Source organism: Coenobita brevimanus, chromosome 6 (assembly GCF_032717465.1).
Source record: "Coenobita brevimanus isolate Jiangsu-jjx chromosome 6, ASM3271746v2, whole genome shotgun sequence".
Lineage (NCBI taxonomy): Eukaryota > Metazoa > Arthropoda > Malacostraca > Decapoda > Coenobitidae > Coenobita > Coenobita brevimanus.
In genome coordinates this window covers 63,919,755-63,942,196 of record NC_136959.1, presented here as the reverse complement: position 1 = coordinate 63,942,196, position 22,442 = coordinate 63,919,755, and the positions used below count along the sequence as shown (strand labels likewise).

The 22,442-nt window shown below is 40.5% G+C and overlaps 1 protein-coding gene across 1 annotated transcript in view; it reads right to left on the bottom strand.

The window, feature by feature from the left end:
• Positions 1-4,337: 4,337 nt before the first annotated feature.
• LOC145402222 (zwei Ig domain protein zig-8-like) overlaps positions 4,338-22,442 on the bottom strand; it is a 31,414-nt gene continuing 13,309 nt past the window's right edge. The window contains exons 2-8 of the mRNA XM_080274343.1: positions 20,488-20,537; positions 15,725-15,972; positions 12,062-12,138; positions 11,173-11,318; positions 9,933-10,110; positions 6,714-6,850; positions 4,338-4,676 (exon numbers count right to left, since the gene is read on the bottom strand). Of these exons, the coding sequence (XP_080130469.1) occupies positions 4,495-4,676; positions 6,714-6,850; positions 9,933-10,110; positions 11,173-11,318; positions 12,062-12,138; positions 15,725-15,972; positions 20,488-20,530 (1,011 nt within the window). The 5' untranslated portion in view covers positions 20,531-20,537 and the 3' untranslated portion in view covers positions 4,338-4,494. The remainder of the gene's footprint in view (positions 4,677-6,713; positions 6,851-9,932; positions 10,111-11,172; positions 11,319-12,061; positions 12,139-15,724; positions 15,973-20,487; positions 20,538-22,442) is intronic.

Genomic DNA, 22,442 nt, shown 5'->3' with positions numbered 1-22,442 from the left:
TAAGCTGTATAAAATCGCCTGCTAGTAACAGGAATTATATAGAAAAATGCTCTCCGAGAAAACGGGTCCGAAATTCATAGTTTCAAGAAAAACGAATTTACAAATTTGTCGGGTGGTTTATAACGCTGCAAATGTCTACACCTGCAGTTTCCGTTTACTCATCGAATAATCGCATATTTAATAAGGTTTTTGAGTATCAGGGTGTCATAATGGAAATTCACATGAGTGATTTTAAAGTCTGACAACGGGGAGGTGTGACGTCCATTCTCGTGTTGGTGCACTACAAGCCCAGAATGTCTCTCTCTCTCTCTCTCTCATACTGTACACACACACAATTTCAGTTTTCATGATTAAAGTACCCGTATTTGAAGAAAATTTCTATCGCCACGACAACAGCTATATCTGTAAAAGAATTACCACTAAAACGCATAATTGAATAACACTTAGACCTGTAAAAATTATTACTGGTCAGTGTAAATAACCCATCTTCCATGTAGAAAATTAATGTAACACTCACCCTGTAAATTGTGATATTATTGGTCAATGTAAATAACAAAAGCCCTGTAAAAATTATTAATGATCAAACAATGTAACTAACATTCACCGGCCCTGTAAAAAATTAATATTATTGGTCAGCATAAATAACTCACCGGCCCTGTAAAAAAAAAAAAAAAAAAAAAAAAAAAAAAAAAGGTCAATGTGCGTAACCCTCACCGTACCTGACATCGTGAAGGACATGTGATGGTGGTGGTGCTGGGGAAGGGGATGGAATTAGTAATCACTGACCTCACAGGGCAGTCTACTCCACCCCCTCCTCTCCCCTTTCGCCACACCAGTTATCCGCATCTTCCTCTTTACAGTGTGTATCTTCCTTTCATCCACAGTTGGCAAAATACCCCGTTGCACACACTTTAGTATTCACCATCATTCATCTTAACACAGTACACACGATAGCCCTGTACATACGGGACCATTCACAATACACTCTAGTCCGGGATCATACAACACACTTTACTCCCCTTGCGGTATATTCATTTTGCTGGTCCTATTTATCTATGGGCCTGACCCTTAAAAAAAAAAAAAAAAGTGACACCAAATTTTCGCCATCTAGGTAGTCAAGGCAACGTCAGAGGCAAACAGCACTGGCCTGAACAAGTTTCCCGATCACTGCACTTTGGTCTCTCAGTATTTGCATTCTCCTTTGGCCGCTGTACGATTCCACCTCTAAGGATCCAGTGTACGCTTACATGGACATAAAGGTCGGTCACTAGGGGATGAAGAAGGGCCAGGCTCCCAAAAATGGTGATAAAAAGGTCGAGTAATGCTCACACAAAAAGCTAACAGATGATCACGCGTAAGTACAAATCAGAGTGAGGCTGGGCTGCCCGCGAGCCACAATCCCATTGGCCGAGACGGGGAGCTTGACAACATGACTCCCGCTGATTGGCTGCTGCGGAGCCGGACCCAGGAGAAGATCGTCCTTTCTCCTTTGTTTTGATGAGCCTTCCGTACCTCGGCGGGACTTTACCACACGCAGTGTGGTCTTAGGCTATATCCGATCGTTTAGTGTAAGAATGTGATGTGTAAGGCGCGGGAAACATACTGGAAGCCATATTTCATCCTCAGACCTCCTCAACTCTCACTGCATTAAAAATATTATGGTCAGTCCTGAACACCGACATAAACCTTTTTGCCAACCCAGTCTGAAGTATGGAGATACCAAAAAATACCTCCGAGTTATTGAGACTCGTGATGGGGAACTTTGTAGAGCCATATTTACCCTCATGATGGAGACAACTGTAGTAAACTCTAGACATTTTATTCAGCTAAGAGTAATTTACAGAGCAAAGGAGTTAAGCCTCTCTTGGTCGGGAAACTCTAGTGTTCGATCTCAGCTAACGCCTGCCGATATTTTAGTCAACAGTGAGTCACAGGAGCCTTAGTACTGATCACTGACAAGATATAAGGCAGTCAATTCAGGAATACTGGTAGCATCGCCAGAAATAATATACCTTCTCTAATTTTAGGTAGCACGGTGAAACACGACGAACTGGTTTAAAATGCCTACCACAGGCTCCTCACTTACCACAAAGGTGTGAAAAGTTCCATATCATGGTAAAGTTGTCTCCAATAACAAGAATAAAATGTAAATATAATCATCGCATTGAAGTGGGTGAAAAACATGGCATCACCTTGAACTTCAGGGCTTATACTAGGTGGCAAAGAAGGCACCGTAGCATCTTTTCCTTGGCGATTTATTTTGCATATAACACTTTAACTTTCTCTTGTATGCTGTTAATATCGTTTAATATAGTTTCCATCAATAACACCGAGAGGATACTGAGATGCAGTGTGCAGAATAAATCACTAAAGATTAGGTGCTTAGAAATATCCAAAGCCACCTAGAATGCGACCAGTACTTACTCAGATTTACCAGACAGTAATAGCAGCAACGGCAACAGCAGTAGCAACGGCAACAGCAGCAGCAACAGCAGTAGTGTTTGTAGCAGTAGTAATAGTGGTGGTGGTGGTGGTGTTGATGGTAATAGCAGTAGTAGTGGTGGTGGTGATAGCAGCTGCAGTATAGTTGTAGCAGTAGTAGTAATTGTTGTTGTGTTCGTCACTGTAGCAGCAGCAGCCCTAACCTCACCTAGACGTGAACGCAGAGGACTACTTGATAAAGTTGCCGTGTTCATGCCCTTCCTCATCCTCCTTTCGGAGGATATGAAGGGATTAAGCGATGTTTGTATACGTATAACCGGACAGTTTACCACTCGAACATATCGGTGCCACCGCGTGAAGCATCCCTGCCCAACACCCCTAGCATAAGGAAACATGTCGTCCATGTCCAATTTCCCCGAAATTTTGGGCAACGATATATATATATATATATATATATATATATATATATATATATATATATATATATATATATATATATAATATTTGATATATATAATTTGTACGTCCCCGCCTCCTGCCATTTATCAGTTGCCAGTACCCAATAACCGCGGGGATGGAGAGGGAGGCCTTTACGCAGCGACACTGATATAGCCAAGCAGCTCTCTGCCCGGTTATATAAAAGCCTCTCCCTATTCCTGGAAAGCAGAAGAGAAACCACATCCTGCAGTCAACTGAGTTCGCGTCGAGGAGCCTAGGATTACAACAACGACGACGACGACATAGACAACAGCAACACCGATAACAACAACCTAATAACCCTTTCTGCCGACGTGTGACTGACAAGGAAAGTACCTAAAATGTTATGGCTGCTTACCGCCAAGTCGGAAAGAAGAAAAAGGGCAGGGGAGGAATTAAGTGGTAAGGAAGTGGATTTCAGTGAGAGGAACATGTATTGGGGCTTAAGCAAACACGCGTGGGCAGTATTTCGTAGGTAAGGGACAGTGACAAACACATATAACTGTGACTGACAAGGAAAGCACCCAAACATTTCCCAGATTACGACACGCATAATGCTAGAGGGGCACTTCACATGGTGGCACAGATACAGACAAGCGGCTCCTTTGTCCAGGCATACTGACGTCCCTAGACTCTCGCCCTACCTCCGAAAAGAGGCTGGTGGACTGCAGGAAAAGAGTAGCGTCAGCCTGCAATCCATCGGGGACACGTTAAAATGATCCTAGGGTCACAATAACAACCTAATAATCCTCACTGAGGGGAACATATTTTCTCCTTACCTCCAGACGATGTTTTTTCTCGCCACAGATAAATTTTCTTGGACTGGAGAGATTAGACATAACCTTCATTGATCCCTCCAATCCAGATCATTCCTCTTTCGAATAAAATCGCCTCCTCGTAGTATGAATAAAAATGTTAATGAAATCCTCTGGCTGAAGGGGTTTACCTGGTCATTCCTAGATATAAGAGCAGATTTAATTTTCCACTGGAGACAGAATGAGGAGGAATCACTAAAAAAAAAAAAAAAATCAGACGATGTGTCATTTATATATATTTGGTAGAAAACTTATACAGCAAAAGATCCTCTAGCCTTTTAATTACCAGAGAAATAACCTACTCGCTATACGGTCCGTGTGTGTGTGTGTGTGTGTGTGTGTGTGTAATTCACCGGGTCGGTCAGGATCACTTGATGGTCGTGATCGTCAGCTTTTACCCTCCCGGAAGGGAGCTGAGAGCTCATATAGTCCGATCTAAGGGCAAGGCTGTGACCTTCACACACCCACACACCCGTCCCCTTGCTCAAGGGGGACAGTAACCACCCACTTCGTTAGTGAAACTTTTCGCAACCTGAGCGAGGCGCGAACTCCCGTCCACCAGTTGGCAAGCGAGAGCGTTACCACTGCACCAGCGAGCGGTGTGTGTGTGTGTGTGTGTGTGTGTGTGTGTGTGTGTGCGTATGTGTGTGTGAATTCTATGATGCAGTTTACCTTTTTGCAATGAAACGTGAAGCATGTTTATGAAAGGGTAGTGATCAAAATACATGAGGCAGGATTCAGTGTATCAGTTCATCGTGTCCTATCGGCTTCCACACAGACCAATTAGACCGACAATGGCAGAGACTAAGAGGACCATGTAACTCCTATTGTCCCACGTGAGGCAGGAGAGGCACGCGGCCAGGGTGAGGCAGGAGGGTGAGGCAGAGGAGGTGCTCGCGTTGGTAGGCAGTGCGTCGTGTTGGAGGCCAGCCCAGTTTTCACCTACCAAAGAAACAAGATTTATATATTTATGTATGTATGTAAGTATTATTATTATTATTATTATTATGGTGATGATGTTTTAACCCTTAGCTCAGGTTTCTGGTGGTCAGTGAATTTTGTTTAGTCGGCTACTACATGAGGTTATAAATGTACAGTTTCAATACAAGGTAGTCCTTATATAACGCCTCTCTTTATATAACGCGTCTCTTTATAACACTTCTCTATACAAGGCTTCTCTTTTACCCCATCGGGCGATTTCTCATGTGTTGCTCGGACTACTCAGCATTATCCATGTCTATCTTGCATCATTTATTCATTTCCGATTCTCAAAACTGCACCCACGCCCACACCAGCAGACAAGCCGTCCTCGCAACACATTATATACCGCCAAATGGGTCCTATTTACGGACCACCCTTTATAATAACCTGTCGGTAGCATATTTCTATCTATCTATCTATCTATCTATCTATATATATATATATATATATATATATATATATATCTATCTATCTATCTATATATATATATATATATATATATATATATATATATATATATATATATATATATATATATCGTACTGAAGAGGAAAAAATGGCATCGTAAACAGGCAGGTCACTTGACACCAAAATAGCAGGTATTAAAACCGGACAACGTTATTACATTACATCAAGAGCAATTATATTAACCACTTGTTTTTGGTTCACAAATACACGTATAATTCTAACTGCCAATGTCTGAAAATGTTAGGGATAGTTTATATTATCATTTTTTGTGCACAAACATTTTTAACTATTATTATTGTTATTATTATTATTATTATTATTATTATTATTATTATCATTATCATTCCTATTATTAAACGATCTTCTTCAATTATAATAAGAGTAGGGTATATACATTGTCTTCAACACCGAAACGTCTTCTGCATATTGCTCTTACTACCGCTTGATTTTATTCATCTAAGGAGAGGCCTCTGGAAGCGAAGGGGTTTGATATAACCTCCACCAACCCCTTTCAAAACACAGCATCTTAAAAATATTAACCAGACGATTTTATTCTGATTATTAAAAAAAAAAAATCAGGGTTGTGAAAGTGTCAAGTGGATTAATTTGCCCGAACTCTTTCAGTATTGTGATATGTTTTATTTAATTCTGCTGCCTGCATGGGATCTGACTCGGCTTAGGGAGAGAAATCAGCTTGTGGAGGGATTACAGGAGCCCGTAACTAACCCCGTCACTACAAATGGCCCCTCTCTCTCTCTCTCTCTCTCTCTCTCTCTCTCTCTCAAAAAAGAAATTGTCTGGAGGCAGCAAGAATAAGGTAGGTAAATGAGTCACTGGAATGAAAGGATTAAATTAAATACCGGCAAGCTATTCACTCATCTGACATCCTATTCCATCTAACGCCCTACGATTTCATTCAGCTGCATGTGAGTCATAGGAGCCCGAGAGTGTTAATACTGTCGCCATTAACCCTCTCACGGCCCGAACAACTCTAGTACTTTTATTCCAGCAAACATCAGAGGATTTTAATTCAACCAAGAATGAATAGTAAGATATAATAGTGTTTGTTATTACTATTACCCCTCTCATGGCCAGAACAAGTCCAATTTTAACTTCAACATGACCCAGGCAATTTTTCAGCCGTGCGCCATAGGGGCCTTAGACTTAATATTTTCCCCATTAACCATCTCAAACTACGCCAGACGATATTATTAAGCTGCCAGTGAATCATAGGAGCCAGAGAGAGACACACCATACTATCACAGTCACTCAACCACGCGACGATCGGCAACCGTGAATATCGGCAGCTACGTATAAAAATCAGTGCGGGTTTGGTTGGATGTCAGATTGGATTGGATATGATGCCGATTTTGTGTAGCTGTGGTTGAGAGAGAGAGAGAGAGAGAGAGAGAGAGAGAGAGAGAAATAAGGGCAAACGCAGATATTTTATTTACCTGCAAGGACGTAGACGGTTACGATTTTCAACAACAGGAAAATTAGTAAAACGGCTAACTTATCTATCATTCTCACCTGCTATGACGTGGACGGTGACGGTGTCGAAGGTGTAGTTGTAGTACCAGCAGGAGTACACGCCAGAGTCGGAGGGGGAGGCGTTGGTCACATAAAGCCGACTCGAGAGGAACCCCGAATTGGCGTCTCCCTTCACGCTAGGGAGTGTGCAATGGGATGTGGACTTTGAACAACAACAACAACAACTACCACTATTACTACTACTACTACAACTACTACTATTATTATTACTACTACCTCCACTACTACTACTTTTGCTACTACTAACACCACCACCACTACTACTACTGCTATTGCTACCGTACTACAACTACTAGCCTACTACTACTACTACTACTACTACTGATCGGTACACACTAGGTGAACGTACTCTTGTGGCGTCATTGAAAGTAGTTTAGGTTTGTTTTTACTACTACTACTGCTACAACTACAACTACTACTAAACAACAACTGCTACTACTACAACTACTATTACTACTTAATAATTCATAATTCATCCCTTTATAGTCTCATAAGAAGCGTACGGACCCTGAGCTAGACAAATCGGTCTTGACATTTAAGAATGACCAGTTACCTTTCCCTGAGTGGTATTAAATAAGTGAGTAATAAACACCAGGCACCCCACGATACAAATTATTATTATGATGATGATGATGATGATGATGATGATGATGATTATTATTATTACCATCAACATAAATTATAAACACTAGGAATACTATTAACATCGTCATTTTCCATACTACATTACATATCAAAAAAATAAAAATAAAATAAAATCACAGTACTCATTTAATTTACGAGTATATTCAACCTCCATATTGAAAAACTCGCGAAAACGATAGCAGTTCACATTTTGGCATAATTTACCTTCCCAAAATAATCAGGTTAACATCATGAGCATCATTTAATATATATTCGAATTTGCTGCTGAAACAAAAGCTCACGAAAAACGATGCATTTCTCCCCCACATTTTGTTACTTTTTTACCAGTTCAGATTTTTGGCAAACTCGACGAAAACATTAAAAATATAGGGAGTCAATCATCACGTTTAAAGTGTTCAGTACAATGGCCTGTTTTTGCAGTCTGTGCTTGATGCTAACACGTTATCTGATTTTGCTTGTAGAATTCCTTGGCCCGTATGCTTTTCGGGTAAGGAGGAACACTACTTCCTTAGTGATTTGCTTTTGGATATGGCTGGCGAATATCCTTTCTGTACGTTATCTATGCAGAGTATGGCGATGCTAAAAGAATGTATGTAATACAGAATAAGACAGTAAGGTGTAACAAAGTAAATCGTTTAGGAAAAGGTGTTAGGGAGGCTCCTTAACCGACGAGAAAACAGGCCTTGTTGTTAGCAGACGATTGTATTCAGCGTGGAGAGCCCTCGGGTAATGAAGGGGTAAATGGGGGTTTTAGATAACCCCTCCAGTCAGGAAAGACCCCCCAAACTGAATAAAATCGTCTGGAGGTGACGAGAATAGAGCAATAAAAAGGTTCAACGTAAAGTCTAGTTAGATAATGCGCTCAAACAGAATATGGCTCAAAGGAGAATATGCCTTGGTCGTAGGTATGGTTTATTATTCATATCACGCCACCCAGGAAAAGCAGTTAGCCCCTCACGCCTGCGACCTGCGTAGTCTAGCCACAGACCACTACGCTCCTAATGGGGGAATAAAGGATTGGCTGATGACTGAATGATGAATGTAAAAGAACTCACAGACGACAAAAAAAAATTAATAAATAAATAAAATTGAAATAAGAAAATAACAGAAAAACATAACAAAGAAGGAAAGACGTAAACACATTCATTCCCTAAATTTCACCCTGATATTTAAGTCCGGGATATTTACAGCCGTTTACAATTAATCGCCTGAATTAAACAGATACCGATGATTAAGGGTAATGACTGAGCGCATGAATGGCAAACTGTCTGTTGGAGGGAAAAGAGAAAATTACTATGCATCAACTGGAGAGAAAATTTATATGCATGACTGGCTAACTATGAGCTCGAAAAGGAAGAAAATTACGTATGCAAGTGACGATAATAGAAACTGTATGTCGACTCATCTATTGGAGAGAAACATTTATATATGTAATTTGGGGGAAAAAATATATGAGGGAAACATTATATTACATACGGAAAACATAAACTGCATGACTGCTGAACTATATACTGTGGAGAGAAAATGAAAACGCCTGACTGGAGAGCTACCCGAGAGAAAATATGTAAATAACTGAGGAAGAGTCTTGCTGGTGATTTAAAATGAGCAGCAGAAACACGCACTACTGACAGACTATATGTTGGAGGTAAAAGAAAAAACAATAAATAAAATAAATAAATAAATAAATGAATGTGTACGTCTAAAATTTTAAAAGTGGAATCCGGTTAATTCGAAATTCATAGCTAAGTTAATCTGAAAGGAATATTAGAGAGGTTGATGGTAAGAGATAACGGAAATGATATCAGCTGGGCAGAGTGGCAATGCAGCATTATAGAGCCATAGGTAGAGAGAAAGAGGGTGAAAATTATAGGAAGCGAGATTGGAATGAAAGGAAAATGGATGATCACTAGATTATACCGATGGCTTGCAAATTACTGGGATAAAACTGTGTGGTGTTGCTAAAGGGAGTGAGGTGAACGGAGAGTGAGGTGAGTGGATAGAGTGAGTGGACAGAGTGAGGTAGGTGATAGTGAAACAATGGACAAGGAGAGAGGGGTGGATAGTGAAAAAAGTGGATAGAGTGAGGAGGGTGGATAGGCTAAAGTGAGATGAGAGAAAACGTGAGGTGAAGGACAGTTAGTGTGAGTTGGGGATGATGGAATGTGTTTGGGGAAAGGAGGTAGAGTGCGAAGTAGTATGAGATTATTATAATTAGCTCTCGTAATAGACACACGTTGATATTCGTTGTAATTTCACACACACACACACACACACACACACACACACACACACACACACACACAACACGACCAGCTTCAACACTTCCTCTTAATTCACTCCATAATGAGATCACATCTAGTTGCATTAGTCAGGGTACACGTGATAATATTACATACATTTTCTTATGCTTCATTTTCTTATAGAGAGCTAAGCGGCCGAGAGCATGGGTGGGAATGACATTTTCGAGTTGACGCACTGTACCATAAGTATATTATAGACACACACACACACACACACACACACACACACACACTCTCTCTCTCTCTCTCTCACCTGATGCCTCCTCTGGACGTGTTGAAAGACAGCACAGTTGACCCCCTTCGCCAGGTAACAGCCCTTGGTGGGAATGGAATCCTGTCTATTATGCATCTCAACTCTATCCTGCTGCCGCTGTTGTAGTGCTTCTCTCTCACGTCCCTCCCTCTCTCCTCCACCACTCTCGCCCGCGGCTCTGGGATAGGAGGACGTTGGAAAACACTTCAGAATGAAGCTATATTTTGTACTGATTTGTTGCACGAGATAGTTGATCGTGACAGGCTACTATAAACTGTCGATGTCGAGGGGAAGGTGGTAAGATTAATCAAGATCATTTCTTAACCCTGAAAACTTGGGTGGCTTTACCGGTGACTATGGAAAATGTGTCGCATTGGCCAGAGTAAAATAGAAAAGTCATCCGAGGTTTAAGAATCAAAGGTTTTGCTGTCAAGACTTGCTTACGTATCTTCAGGTTGCGTCAGAGGATAATTTATCTAAGAAGAATTATGACCAAATCTTAATTCAGAGGGTAATCTGTCCATGAGAAATTATGGTGCAATCGCTTATTATTATTATTTTTAAAATTATCTATAGTTAAACTAAGCGGGACATTTAACTGTGGTAAGTGACAACCGTCAAACGGCTGAAAACTATTCCTATTAAAAATTGAACTATGCTGGTAAATTCCATATCCGCTAAAACACGTTTACGTAATATTATTCAGGCTAATAATTACAATTACGTGAGGACAATTCTAGTGCCGTACAGTTAAAACATATCTTCGCCAATCCCTTCTCGGCTCCGGTACTCTTACAAATTTTTATTCAGGCTAAACCATAACAATTTCATTTTATTATGTTAGGAGTCAGACGGCTATAAACTATCCTCATTAAAAGTGTTTCTCTCTTTGTTATTTCTTTATTTATAATGACACTTTTTTAGGCTAAAATAATGATTCTATTCAGAGCAGTGAAATCCTATCCTACTAGTCGTCAGGGTAAAAGCTGTGTAGCCTGATTCCTATATTGCATCACTGCACTAAAACTTTTTAATTATGTCGGTTATAACATGGTGAATTTGTTTAGTTGCGTGAAGCATTACCAGAGTAAGAATGAATAATACATCACGATTAAAATACTGGGTATCATGGTTAAGCCTACTGATGGTGCAACACGGATTTCTCACTAACTCTGTCTCTCTCCGTTACACATCATCTATCTCCTGCTCAGTACCTACAGTATTTCGCCTCAGTACGTACCTACAACCGTGAGTCTGGCGTTCATCACCAAGGGCGGGGTGGTATCTACTTGACATCGGTAGTGTCCCCCGTCCCCCCGCCTGGCCCCCCTTATCACCAGTCGCCAGCGCTGCCACTCCTCCTCCTCAGACTGCACTAATTCGTACCTGAGGGCGCAAATACTGAGAAATGCGGGTACTGAGGACTGGGAAGCTGAAGACGGGTACTAGGGAATGGGGCACTGAGGCTGAGGGTACTGTTATTGGGGTAGTGAAGACTGGAGGTACTGAGAGAGGGGTACTGAGGATGAGGGTAATGAGACGGGTATTAACGATAGGGGTGATGAAGATTGGGATACTGAGGACAAGGGTACTGAGGATTGGGGGAACAGATTGAGGTACTGAGGATTGGAGAACTGAGACTGGGGTACTGAGATTGGGGAACTGAGGAATGAGGTACTGAGGACTGGGATACTGAGACTAAGATTTGAGATGCTGAGGATAAGAGTAGTGAAGATTGGGTTACTGTTGAAAGGTCACAGTGGAATGGGGGTACTAAAATTGTAGGATGAAAATCATACTAAAAAATAAAACGCACACACATACATAGATTCTCTCACTCTCTCTCTCTCTCTCTCTCTCTCTCAACTATAATATTAAAGCCAGATCACCCAGTAAATGCTACTAGGTCTGTATGGTTTAAGGATTTGTTAATAGACTGGAAACCGCTATATCGCATTCTGGTCGTCTATACTAACCCAGTCGTAAAGCGAAATTAGATTAGGTTGGGTTAGGAATCGTCGCTTTTACGCTGGGTTTCTAAAAATCATCCAAAACGCATCAGAGGTTCTCCTGTGTTTGAGGTCAACAGTTTCACAGACCACACAGACCTCATGTTCACGTGTACTCACCTGTCATCACTGTGGTAGGTGTTTGAGTCCCAGGTTAGCAGAGTGAGAGAGTCGCCCACCTGTCGCATCCAAGACACCTGAAAGGAAGTAAAAGGAACGTCATCTCTCTCTCTCTCTCTCTCTCTCTCTCTCTCTCTCTCTCTCTCTCTCTCTCTCACATGTCTCAAGAGAAGCTAGTTTCATGCAATATAACCAATTTCTTAATTTACTGGCCCGATAAAGCTTAAGAAGTTGACTGAAATCATCTGACGGTAGCAAGAAAAAAACAGGCCACAATACTGAAACTATTGACCATCATAGTATGATGGTGTCATTTTCAATCTTGTTTCCTCCAGACGACTTTATTAAACGTGGCAGAGACTTTTTCGAACTGGATAAGTTAACTACAACCTTCATTAACCTCCTTCACTACAAGAGGTCGTTCATAACGTCAATAAAAATGTCTGAATATAGCAATAAGAAACTGGAAGAATCATCGTAGAGAGAGTGTGTGTGTGTGTGTGTGTGTGTACATGCATATATATATATATATATATATATATATATATATACCAAGGTGAACAAAATCGTCTGCAGCAAACTGTTGCTGGAATGAGACGTCAAAGTTGTGAAGAGATTAATGGAGACTGTTTCTAAAAATAACACAAAATTCATTGACCACCTTCCTGGAAATGCTGTCAGGTAAAGAGGGTGGAAAGACGGATTGAGCAAGGGACACAAAAAAGCTCAACGGTGAAGAAAAATGAGAGGTTTTCAGAAGTAGGAGGTAATGTTCGTCTCCAACCCTTAGCTTAAATAAGATTTTTTTTATGGCTGCTCAAGCTCATTTCTAGGACCAGGTTCACACCGTAACTATACGTGCAATATACTGTATCTATCTATCTATCTATCTATTGTAAAACCCGCAACTGGGAAAAATAAACAGGGAAACTCAGAATCTTGAGCAAAGTATTTTATTAGAATATTTAATTCAAATTAAGCCTGTCGACTCCATACAGGTCATTAAGACTGTTCAGCGCTGTAGGTTTAACTCTGAGGAGGGCAGGTTCAGCGATCACTTTCCATCGAGTAGTTTTATTTTTATTAATACATCAGTGTGAATGTTGCCAGAGTCTAGTGTGGAGACTTTGTGGTTATTCATTGCACAGAACAATTCATTCACTGCGACAAGGGTCAGGTTGAGGGTGCTGCGCAAATTACGATTTAGAATAGTGAAGGAGACAGCTCGTTAATCTACCAGTTAAATCTTGAAAAATAGAGTCACTAAAAGGCGTCTTACAAAGTTTGTGCAGGGAAATATTAGTAAAGAGAGTCAGTGGGTCATCAGCCTTGAAGTGCTTGTACTGGATTACCGTAGCCTAGCCTCGGTCTTCTACACATCGAAGGCTGTAATATGGGACTACGTAGTTTTTTTTCCTTGTCTTCACCGTCATTATATTCAGTTTAAAGCTACACCTACTACAACACGCCAACTATACCTCCCAGTGAAAACTCCGACCCAAAACTAACAAAAATGCAAAGGGAAAAAATTATGAGATGCCAGAGAGTCTTTTTAACCTACGAGAACACGTTGGACCAAATTCACAAACACTTACGATCATTTCTATGTCGGAACCGTGATTAATTTTCCCAGGAAGGACAAGAAAAAGGGATTACAAGGTCTTCCCTTATATCTTGTTCCTCCTAAAAAAAAAAAAAAAAAAAAAAAAAAAAAAAAAAAAAAAAAGGGTCTTAAAGTTGAATCGATCGTAAACAACACTGGAGCATCCCCACCCAAGCTTGTGTGTGGCGTCATTACATCCAACTTTAGGTTACACCCACCCAAACACACCAACTCCATCTCCCCAGTGCAAACTCCGCCTAAAAATCACCGAAGCTGCAGGAAAAAGTCGATCGAGTTAGCTTGTCGACCAGAAACTCACGAGCAACAGTTTTTCCTGGCGGTGGAGGCGGTAGCGGTGGGTCGGGATGTATCGGCACTTGTACACACACACACACACACACACACACACACACACACACACACACACACACTTTCTCGCCCGGTTGCAGCACATACAGGGAATCTGCCGTAAAGTTCTGACAGGTTAGGAGTGATTTCTTTTTGCTTGTTCGCGGGGAGGCTAAAAATAAAATGAGTGGCTGATTTTTGTATTACTGAAATTGAGGTAAATGTATAGTGATTACAGATGATATTTTGTTACTTATAATTTCGTGTTATTCTATGATACTGTTGTCCCTGGGAAGTTAGAAGTCTATTGCTTATTTGACTAATTTTTTTTTCTTTACAAGTGTCCCTAAGATGCTATCAAATCTATTGGTAATGACGTGATTTTTGGTAACTAAAAGGGAGGTGGTTATCGACACACACACACACACACACACACACACACACACACACACACACACACACACACACACACACACACACACACACACACTTTCTCACTCGGCTATGGCAAACAATGAGATCTGTCGCAAAGTTACGGCAGTTAAAATCACTTCGTTATAAATTTTCATTAATATTACAACATCTGGGGAGATAAAAAATCAGATGCTTGTGATAAATTTTTGGTCATATGATACATGGGAAGTTACATTTCAACTGGATATGACTCTTATATTATCACTGGCCTAAAAGTGTACAAAAAAGCAACCTACGATTGATTCTTCTTGCTACGATCCTGCCATCTGGAAATAGGCGGCTGATTTACTACTTCTGGTACACACTCTCTCTTTCTCTCTCTCTCTCTCTCTCTCTCTCTCTCTCTCTCTCTCTCTTTGTGTTTACCAATATTGGGAATCAGTTGCGAAGTTGTGGTGGTCAAAAGTCAGTTGGCTATGATTTTTGGTACTGCTAACTTTGAGGCAAAGAATTAATTGGCTCCGAGTAATTTTTGTTACTAGTGACCCATCATCAGTGGTAAATCATTTGTTTAGCCTTTTCCGTTTCGTTTCGGTCTTTTCTTTTCTCTCTACTACTTCTTCCTTTGGGTATCTAAAAAAATCAGTTGGTTATGGAAGTACTGGATCTGGATGTATCCACCCCCCTCCCCATCCACATACACATCAACTCACGTAGCCTACATTGCAATCGTCGGAAACCAAGATTATTGGAAAAGTGATTTGCTTCAAAACTGGTAAGAGAAATGGTCGCAATGACACTGGAGTAAATAATATATAAATAAATATATAAAACTTCATCTCACCTATCGGTGAAGACATGTACAGTGATTTGGGATGAAAGCCATAATCAAGAACACTAACAGTAATAAACGAAAGTCGATGTTTTGTATTTACATATGTTAGCACACATAATAAAAATTTAATCCTTATAAGACGATGACATCCTGATTACATTCTAGGTATCACCACACCAAGCCACTAGAATCAGAGATACCTCGTAATGTACTGGTTACAATAAGCTGCTTCAGGTCAATATACAGGTATACACAGAGCTTGTGACAACGGAATGTCACTTCAAAGCGTATTTTTTATATATTCACAAAAGTATTTATTTTTCTACTACTACTACTACTACTACTACTACTAACTGCTACTGCCACTACCGCTACTGCAGATATTATTATTATTATTATTATTACACGTAAGAACACAACAGTCCCTATACGCTCAATTAACACCACACACCCAGTTTCTCACCGACTGATTGGCCAGGTCGTACACGGTGCAGTCCAGGGAGGCGGTGTCCCCGAGGAAGACCGTGGTGGAGGCGTTGGCGGTGGCGAGGTGGGGGTGGCGTGGCGGGTCGTGGTGGTGGTGCGTGTGGTGCGTGTGGTCGTAGTGGGATTCGGACACACGAACGAAACCCCTGGGCTGGGCGGGGAGAAGTGGGGAGGGCAGGGACGAGGACGAGCCGGGACCCGCGACTTTGCTGCTTAAACCCACACCTGTTGGGGAGAAAGTAGAGTTTTTATCTAATAATGAATCTCTGTCTGTTTAGGAGTATATCTATCAATCTATTTTTTGCGTGTTTATGTGGTGGCATCGACAGAATCGGGTCGATCCACTACCTTATTATATTAATGTCCATCTGCCTCCCTGTCCCCAGAAAGGTGTATGGTGACGGCAGGAAAGGGGTAACGGAGTCAATCTCCACCTGACAACTTTTGGCCCTGACTGTACACCTGACACAATTTTTGACCCGGACGAGCTTGTCTCCGACACTTTTGTTAACATATGTACCTCGAACCGACACAACTTTGAACCCCAGTCGTACCTCCATCTTACATATTTTGACCTTGGCTGCACTTCCACTTAACAGCTTTTGACCCTAGCTGTACTTTGGTAATACATCATCCCTTATATTCTTGTTAACTGCAGATGAGAAGATGCAAATCACGGAAGACTTTCGGACTGGAAATGTTAAACAAGCTTCCTTATCCGTTTCATAATATTGTCCAAAAGTAAAGGATAAAGAAGAAATATGTATAGATGGGCTTAATTAACCACCGAATAACACTGTGTAGAAGTAAACGAATAAAGAGGAAAATATAAAGACAGGCTTCATTATCCGTTAACAATACTGTCTAGAAGGAACAAAAGGTCAATATAGAGATAAGTTCAATCAAACGCTGACTAACACTGTCTAGAAGGGAATGCGTGCAATAATGAATGAAATATAAGGTACGTCATTGTTTATATGGGGTTAATACCAAGACAATACCAACAAGTGCATTCAGTACTGCCACGCAAATGAAAATCCCCTGCCGGATGATAACCACACATATGTAATTGCCCTTGCGAGTAGATGGCTGGTTTTTGCACGCGACACACCGTCGTGGTATGGAAAACAATTGTCTGAAGTTATATCAAAATCTTTCCATGCAAGTTGACGTTACAGAGTGGACTGAGGGACCTACAAATTTTTCTTGGGGGATAATTTTGCATAATGATTACTTGCTGGCAAAGTAAAAGTACATTACGACTGAGATGGCACTGGAAGAACTTATTCTAACTGCAAATATTTTAATGTGAATTTTCGAATGAAGCTTATTAAATGAAGTACTGAATATAAATCAAAACACACCCACCCACCCACCTACACACACACACACACACACACACACACACACACGCACACACACACACACACACACAGTAACAGAAACTTCAGAACCAATATAACGATAAAAACCCAATCATCAACTTACAGGGACAGCCAAAAGATAAGGAAATTAAAAACGCGGGAAATTTGCATACGATGATTGAAAAGGGCGGGTGATGTATGCAGAATGCTTCCTCTAGGGATTTTCTGGGACCAATGGAGACCTGGAATTTTTATGTTTTATCATGAATTCATAAAAGAACCTACTTCAACCTTTTTTCTTGCTAATACTTATTCTGGGTGTTATAAATTTTTACCTGTTTTATTATTCGACTGTCATCAGCTTTTATTTTGGATTTTAAAAAGATAAGCCGATACACATATAATTTTCTGGTTATGAGAAATGTTGACTTTTTTTCTTTTTTGGCTCCCGCCAAACGATTTTATTCAGTGCATTAAAATGAACCCCTTCAGGCTCATGACGTACTTTTTTTTTGTTCTTGCTACCTGTGGACGACTTTATTCTGCTGACGAGGGGTTTTTCGAAGTGGTGAGGTTAGATATAGCCTTCATTAACTCCTTTACTAAAGAATGTATGTCCGAAGCTTAGCAAAATCTTCTTGTAAGACTAAAAAAATAAGATAAAATAGTCACCGATATGAAGAAGCTACAAATAACCTATTATTATTATTATTATTATTATTATTATAAAATAGTCACCGATATGAAGAAGCTACAAACAACCTATTATTATTATTATTATTATTATTATTATTATTATTATTATTATTATTACTGCACTTTTTCAGGAAATACGAAATCTTGCATTATACATTCTTATACCCGTCAGCCGCCTTCATTCAGCTTAGTAGTTAAATTTAAAACTGATTAATTTTTGTTACCACCAGCCGAATATAATCAGGACTGACTTCCGGTCTTTTCAAAGAAAGTCTCTCTCTCTCTCTCTCTCTCTCTCTCTCTCTCCTTTTCCACATTGTCATTCCTTTTTCTCTTCCCTTTGTCTTTCGCGTGCTTCTTTTCATCTTTACTCCCTCCGCTTCTACAAAAAATTTCCTTCCTCGCTCTCTTCCGCCCTTCTTTTCTTTCCCCATTCATCTTTCTATTTCTGCTCAGTAACCCTCAGGCATTCCTATTAGGTTTGTCCAATTGTTCTTCCTCTCCCACATTTCTTTTCTGCTCCCGACCACACACACACACACACACACACACACACACACACACACACACACACACACACACACACACACACCAGTTTTCTCCTCACTCTCCCTGTCCTTCCTCCGTATCTCCGGCTATAGTCCTCTCTCTTCCGCCTCTCTCTCGTCTCTCTCCTTAGCTCTCATTCTCCTCCTCCTTTCTCCTCCTCCTCCTCTTCCACATTTTCTTTCTTGTTTCCCTTCCACAGTTTTATACCTCCCCATCTTCTTTATATATCTCCTTCGTTTTTCTTTTCCCACTGTAGGTTCCTTCTCTCATTTCTACCCTCCTCTATTCATTTACTCATATCTCCCCCTCCCTTCTCTCTCTCTCTCTCTCTCTCTCTCTCTCTCTCTCTCTCTCTCTCTCTCTCTCTCTCTCTCTCTCCCTGTTTGTTGACCAGCACAATATGTCTTTTCATCATGTTTCGATAACCAAGGTAACCCAAATTCATATATCTTAATTGTGGATACGATGTCACAGTTTTATACCCATTATTCCTTACTTTAATAACAAGATAGCACTCATAGAGCGCATACCTTAGCATTAAAGGATCCGGATTCGGTTCCGTGGAGATAGGATCCGGATCCGCATCCGCCCCATGATTTAATCACTTCTTCCTTGGCCCATGGCCCATCCTTCCACAAAATTAATTGAAATTCACTGAGAACTATTGGAGATATCGTCTGGACAAACAGACAGACAGACAAACAAACATAAGTGAATGCACAACCTCCTCCAACTTCGTTGGCGAAGGTAATAATAGCCAAGTCTGTCCTCCACATCTTTCAGTCATCTTTCTCAATAAATTTGGCTATAAAAGAAAGAGAAAACGGGGAGGGAGGACGCACATAGTGTATTAACCCGACAATTTCCTAACCGGAAGATCGCAAGTTTTAGATCTGCTGATCAAACACTTGGGTAGAAGTTGTTCCCCCCCCCCTCTCTCTCTCCTGTATTTTTTTTTTTTTTTGGGGGGGGGGGCAGCCACGTCTTGCATTTCACTTGACTGGCTGTTCTCATTTTCTTTGATGTCATTCTTATTATCCTCGCGGGAGTAAATTCGCTATTACTTTCCCTTCCAATAAAGTCAATGGCCTGAAAAGGGAATGTATCACACTCCTTGCACCAAAGGATTCGGATACATTATGAGGACTTCGATCTTACTACAAACATTTATTACTACTTTTTCGTTCTACCCTCGACTGCTACCTTCTTCTTTATCTGTTTATATCCCGTATAGAAACAAAGCCAAGAATTAAAGAAATGCAAAATCAAAGTAGAAGAAAAAAAGTGGGAGTAGTTTTTTTTTTTTTTTTTTAATAAGATGAACATTAGGGGATGTCTGTAATGGAACTTCAAACATGACTGGAAAATTTGCAGTAACCGTCCAATAAAAGCCGACACCAAAGATATTAAATATTTTGAATTTTTTCTGTACGTGAAGAGAATCCTGTAAAATTTCTGAGACTCATTTTAATAATTCTAATCCAATGATTTACTTTTCTCTTCCTCTCTCCAGACGGTTTTTTTCAATTTTAAAGGGATGGGAAGTAGTGAAGGAAATTAAATTTTTAAATCAAACCCATCGTGATCAAAGTCTCCCCTAAGTTGAATAAAATCGTCTGAAGGTAGTAGCAAAAATAAACTAAAGAAAAAAAAAAAAGGGGCCACTACATTAAACCTCCCATTCCTCATGCACCATCCAAGCCTCTGTTGCCCCACCAGGAGCGTAGGGGCCCGGGGCTGGGGTACTCATTCCATACACTGAAGAAGTGGAGATCAGCCACTCGTCTCAAATAGGGACCTGGATTGCAAAATGAAATTTACATGTCGTACCTGAGAGTAATGACAATGTTTTCCTAGTCAGTCACACACTCGCCTCTTAAACTACGTAAGATATAAAGTCCAACCCATCCTCGGAATTAAACCTTAGTCGGCATCTTTCGTATGAAGCACCTTAACCCGCTGGATCACAAAGCCACAGCCAAAAAAAATAAAGAAAGAAAGCCTGTCTCCTGGTGGGTGTTTGCTCCCCTCAGGCATCCCCTAAAAATGGTTCAAATAAAATGACTGACGTTGACATTCTCTCTCCCTCTCTCTCTCTCTCTCTCTCTCTCTCTCTCTCTCTCTCTCTCACCTGCAGCGGAGAGTAGAAGCAGCAGCCTCCTTAACACGGCCATCTTAGTCCTGGAAAAAGGAATGAGGTCAGCACATTTGAGAGAGAGAGAGAGAGAGAGAGAGAGAGAGAGAGAGAGAGAGAGAGAGAGAGAGAGAGAGAGAGAGAGAGAGAGAGAGAGAGAGAGAGAGAGAGAGAGAGAGAGAGAGAGAGAGAGAGAGAGAGAGAAATTCTACTTAAACATTTCATAAAACCAAACCTGCAATATTTTAATGGAAAATTAATGTTGAAATATACTTTTAATACAAGTCATGCACAGTTTTTACATATACATAATTTACATGAACGACTAACTGTTACTTCCTTGTTACATTTTTCGTTACTTCCTTGTTACATTTTTCGTTACTTCCTTGTTACATTTTTCGTTACTTCCTTGTTACATTTTTCGTTACTTCCTTGTTACATTTTTCGTTACTTCCTTGTTATATTTTTCGTTACTTCTTTGTTATATTTTTCGTTACTTCCTTGTTATATTTTTCGTACGCAATCAAACTCGAACCACCGTATCGGATTCCTCTAACCAGTGCTTCGATCACGACCGAATTTAAGTACAGCATTTGACTCCACCTAATTACAGAAACGTTCTTCAGAGGGTGTATAAGAGACTGAGAGTGGTAGTACTGTCACCATTAACCCTCCCATGGTCTGGACAACTCTAGTATTGTACTCCAGCCAACTTCAGACGATTTCATTATTCTAAAAGTGGGTCATACGAAGCAGTGTTAATAAGCCCACATCAAACTGCTTCTCCTCCTCCTCCTCAAGCAACCCAGAAATTTGGTAACATCTGGTCTAGTATTGTTTGTTGTCCTACTCACTTACACTTTAACTTTGCTTAAAATTCCCATATCTCCATCTTGACTGGTGAGTTGTAGCACAAGATCAACAACAGAATAAGGTAGGGATCACGAAGATGTGCAACAGAAAGTCGGTAATTTTGTCATTTCTGTTGCAGTGCTACGTGAAGTAGAGTACGAAACAAGGAAAACCTGTCCTAAAGTTAATTAACTGCAGTCACAGTATTGTGACACGTGGTTGTTAAGCGATCAGAGAAGTGATCTGTTGTCTGAAGAGGCGCGAATTCAATCCTAGGTCTGGGCAAGGAAGTCTGAAGATTTGAAATTGGTTAAAACACACATCAGTGGTTAGCCACAACACACACACACACACACACACACACACACACACACACACACACACACACACACACAAGACCATTAAGATTACCATGTAAAATAAATCGCTAAGAAAAAGGCACTGCGAAGCCTCCCATTCCAACGAGAATATGGTTGTAGGGTTGACAGTGGGGAAAGCACGTGCGAAGGACTGCAGGGGGGTATTTATGAAAATTGTAAACCTACCTGTAGGCTGTATCACTTTCCTCACCTCTTTTCCCTCTTCTTTCCAGCACCTGAACCCCACTGATTCTCTCACTCCCTCTTCCCCTTCTCTTTTCTCTTGTTTCCCCTAACCGCGGTATAAATAAGCATGCACGTTCCGTCTGTGCTTATATCTGAAAAAGAAAAAGTCAAACAAATTCTTGTATCTACACAATAAATCAATTTCAGTATGTGGATATGTCTACTTTTTCTATTTGGACAATTCACGGTACTAAAATGAAGTAATCAGCCAAAATCCTGTCGTTTGGGGGTCGTAATGTCCTCCCCTGGCGGCAGCTTTGGTAACGACACAGCAAAACATCGAAGAATCCTGGCGGCGACGGCGGCGGCGGCGACGACGACGACGACGACGACGAAGAGGACGAAAGGCAAAGATTTTTTTTTTTTTTTTTTAATGATTATATCCAGAAGACGAGACATTTTTTGTAACATCCAAAGTTCTTCATTATCTTCAATGTAGCATTAAAAATAAATATGATAAATAAATATAATGAGTAAAAAGAAATAAAGATGAAT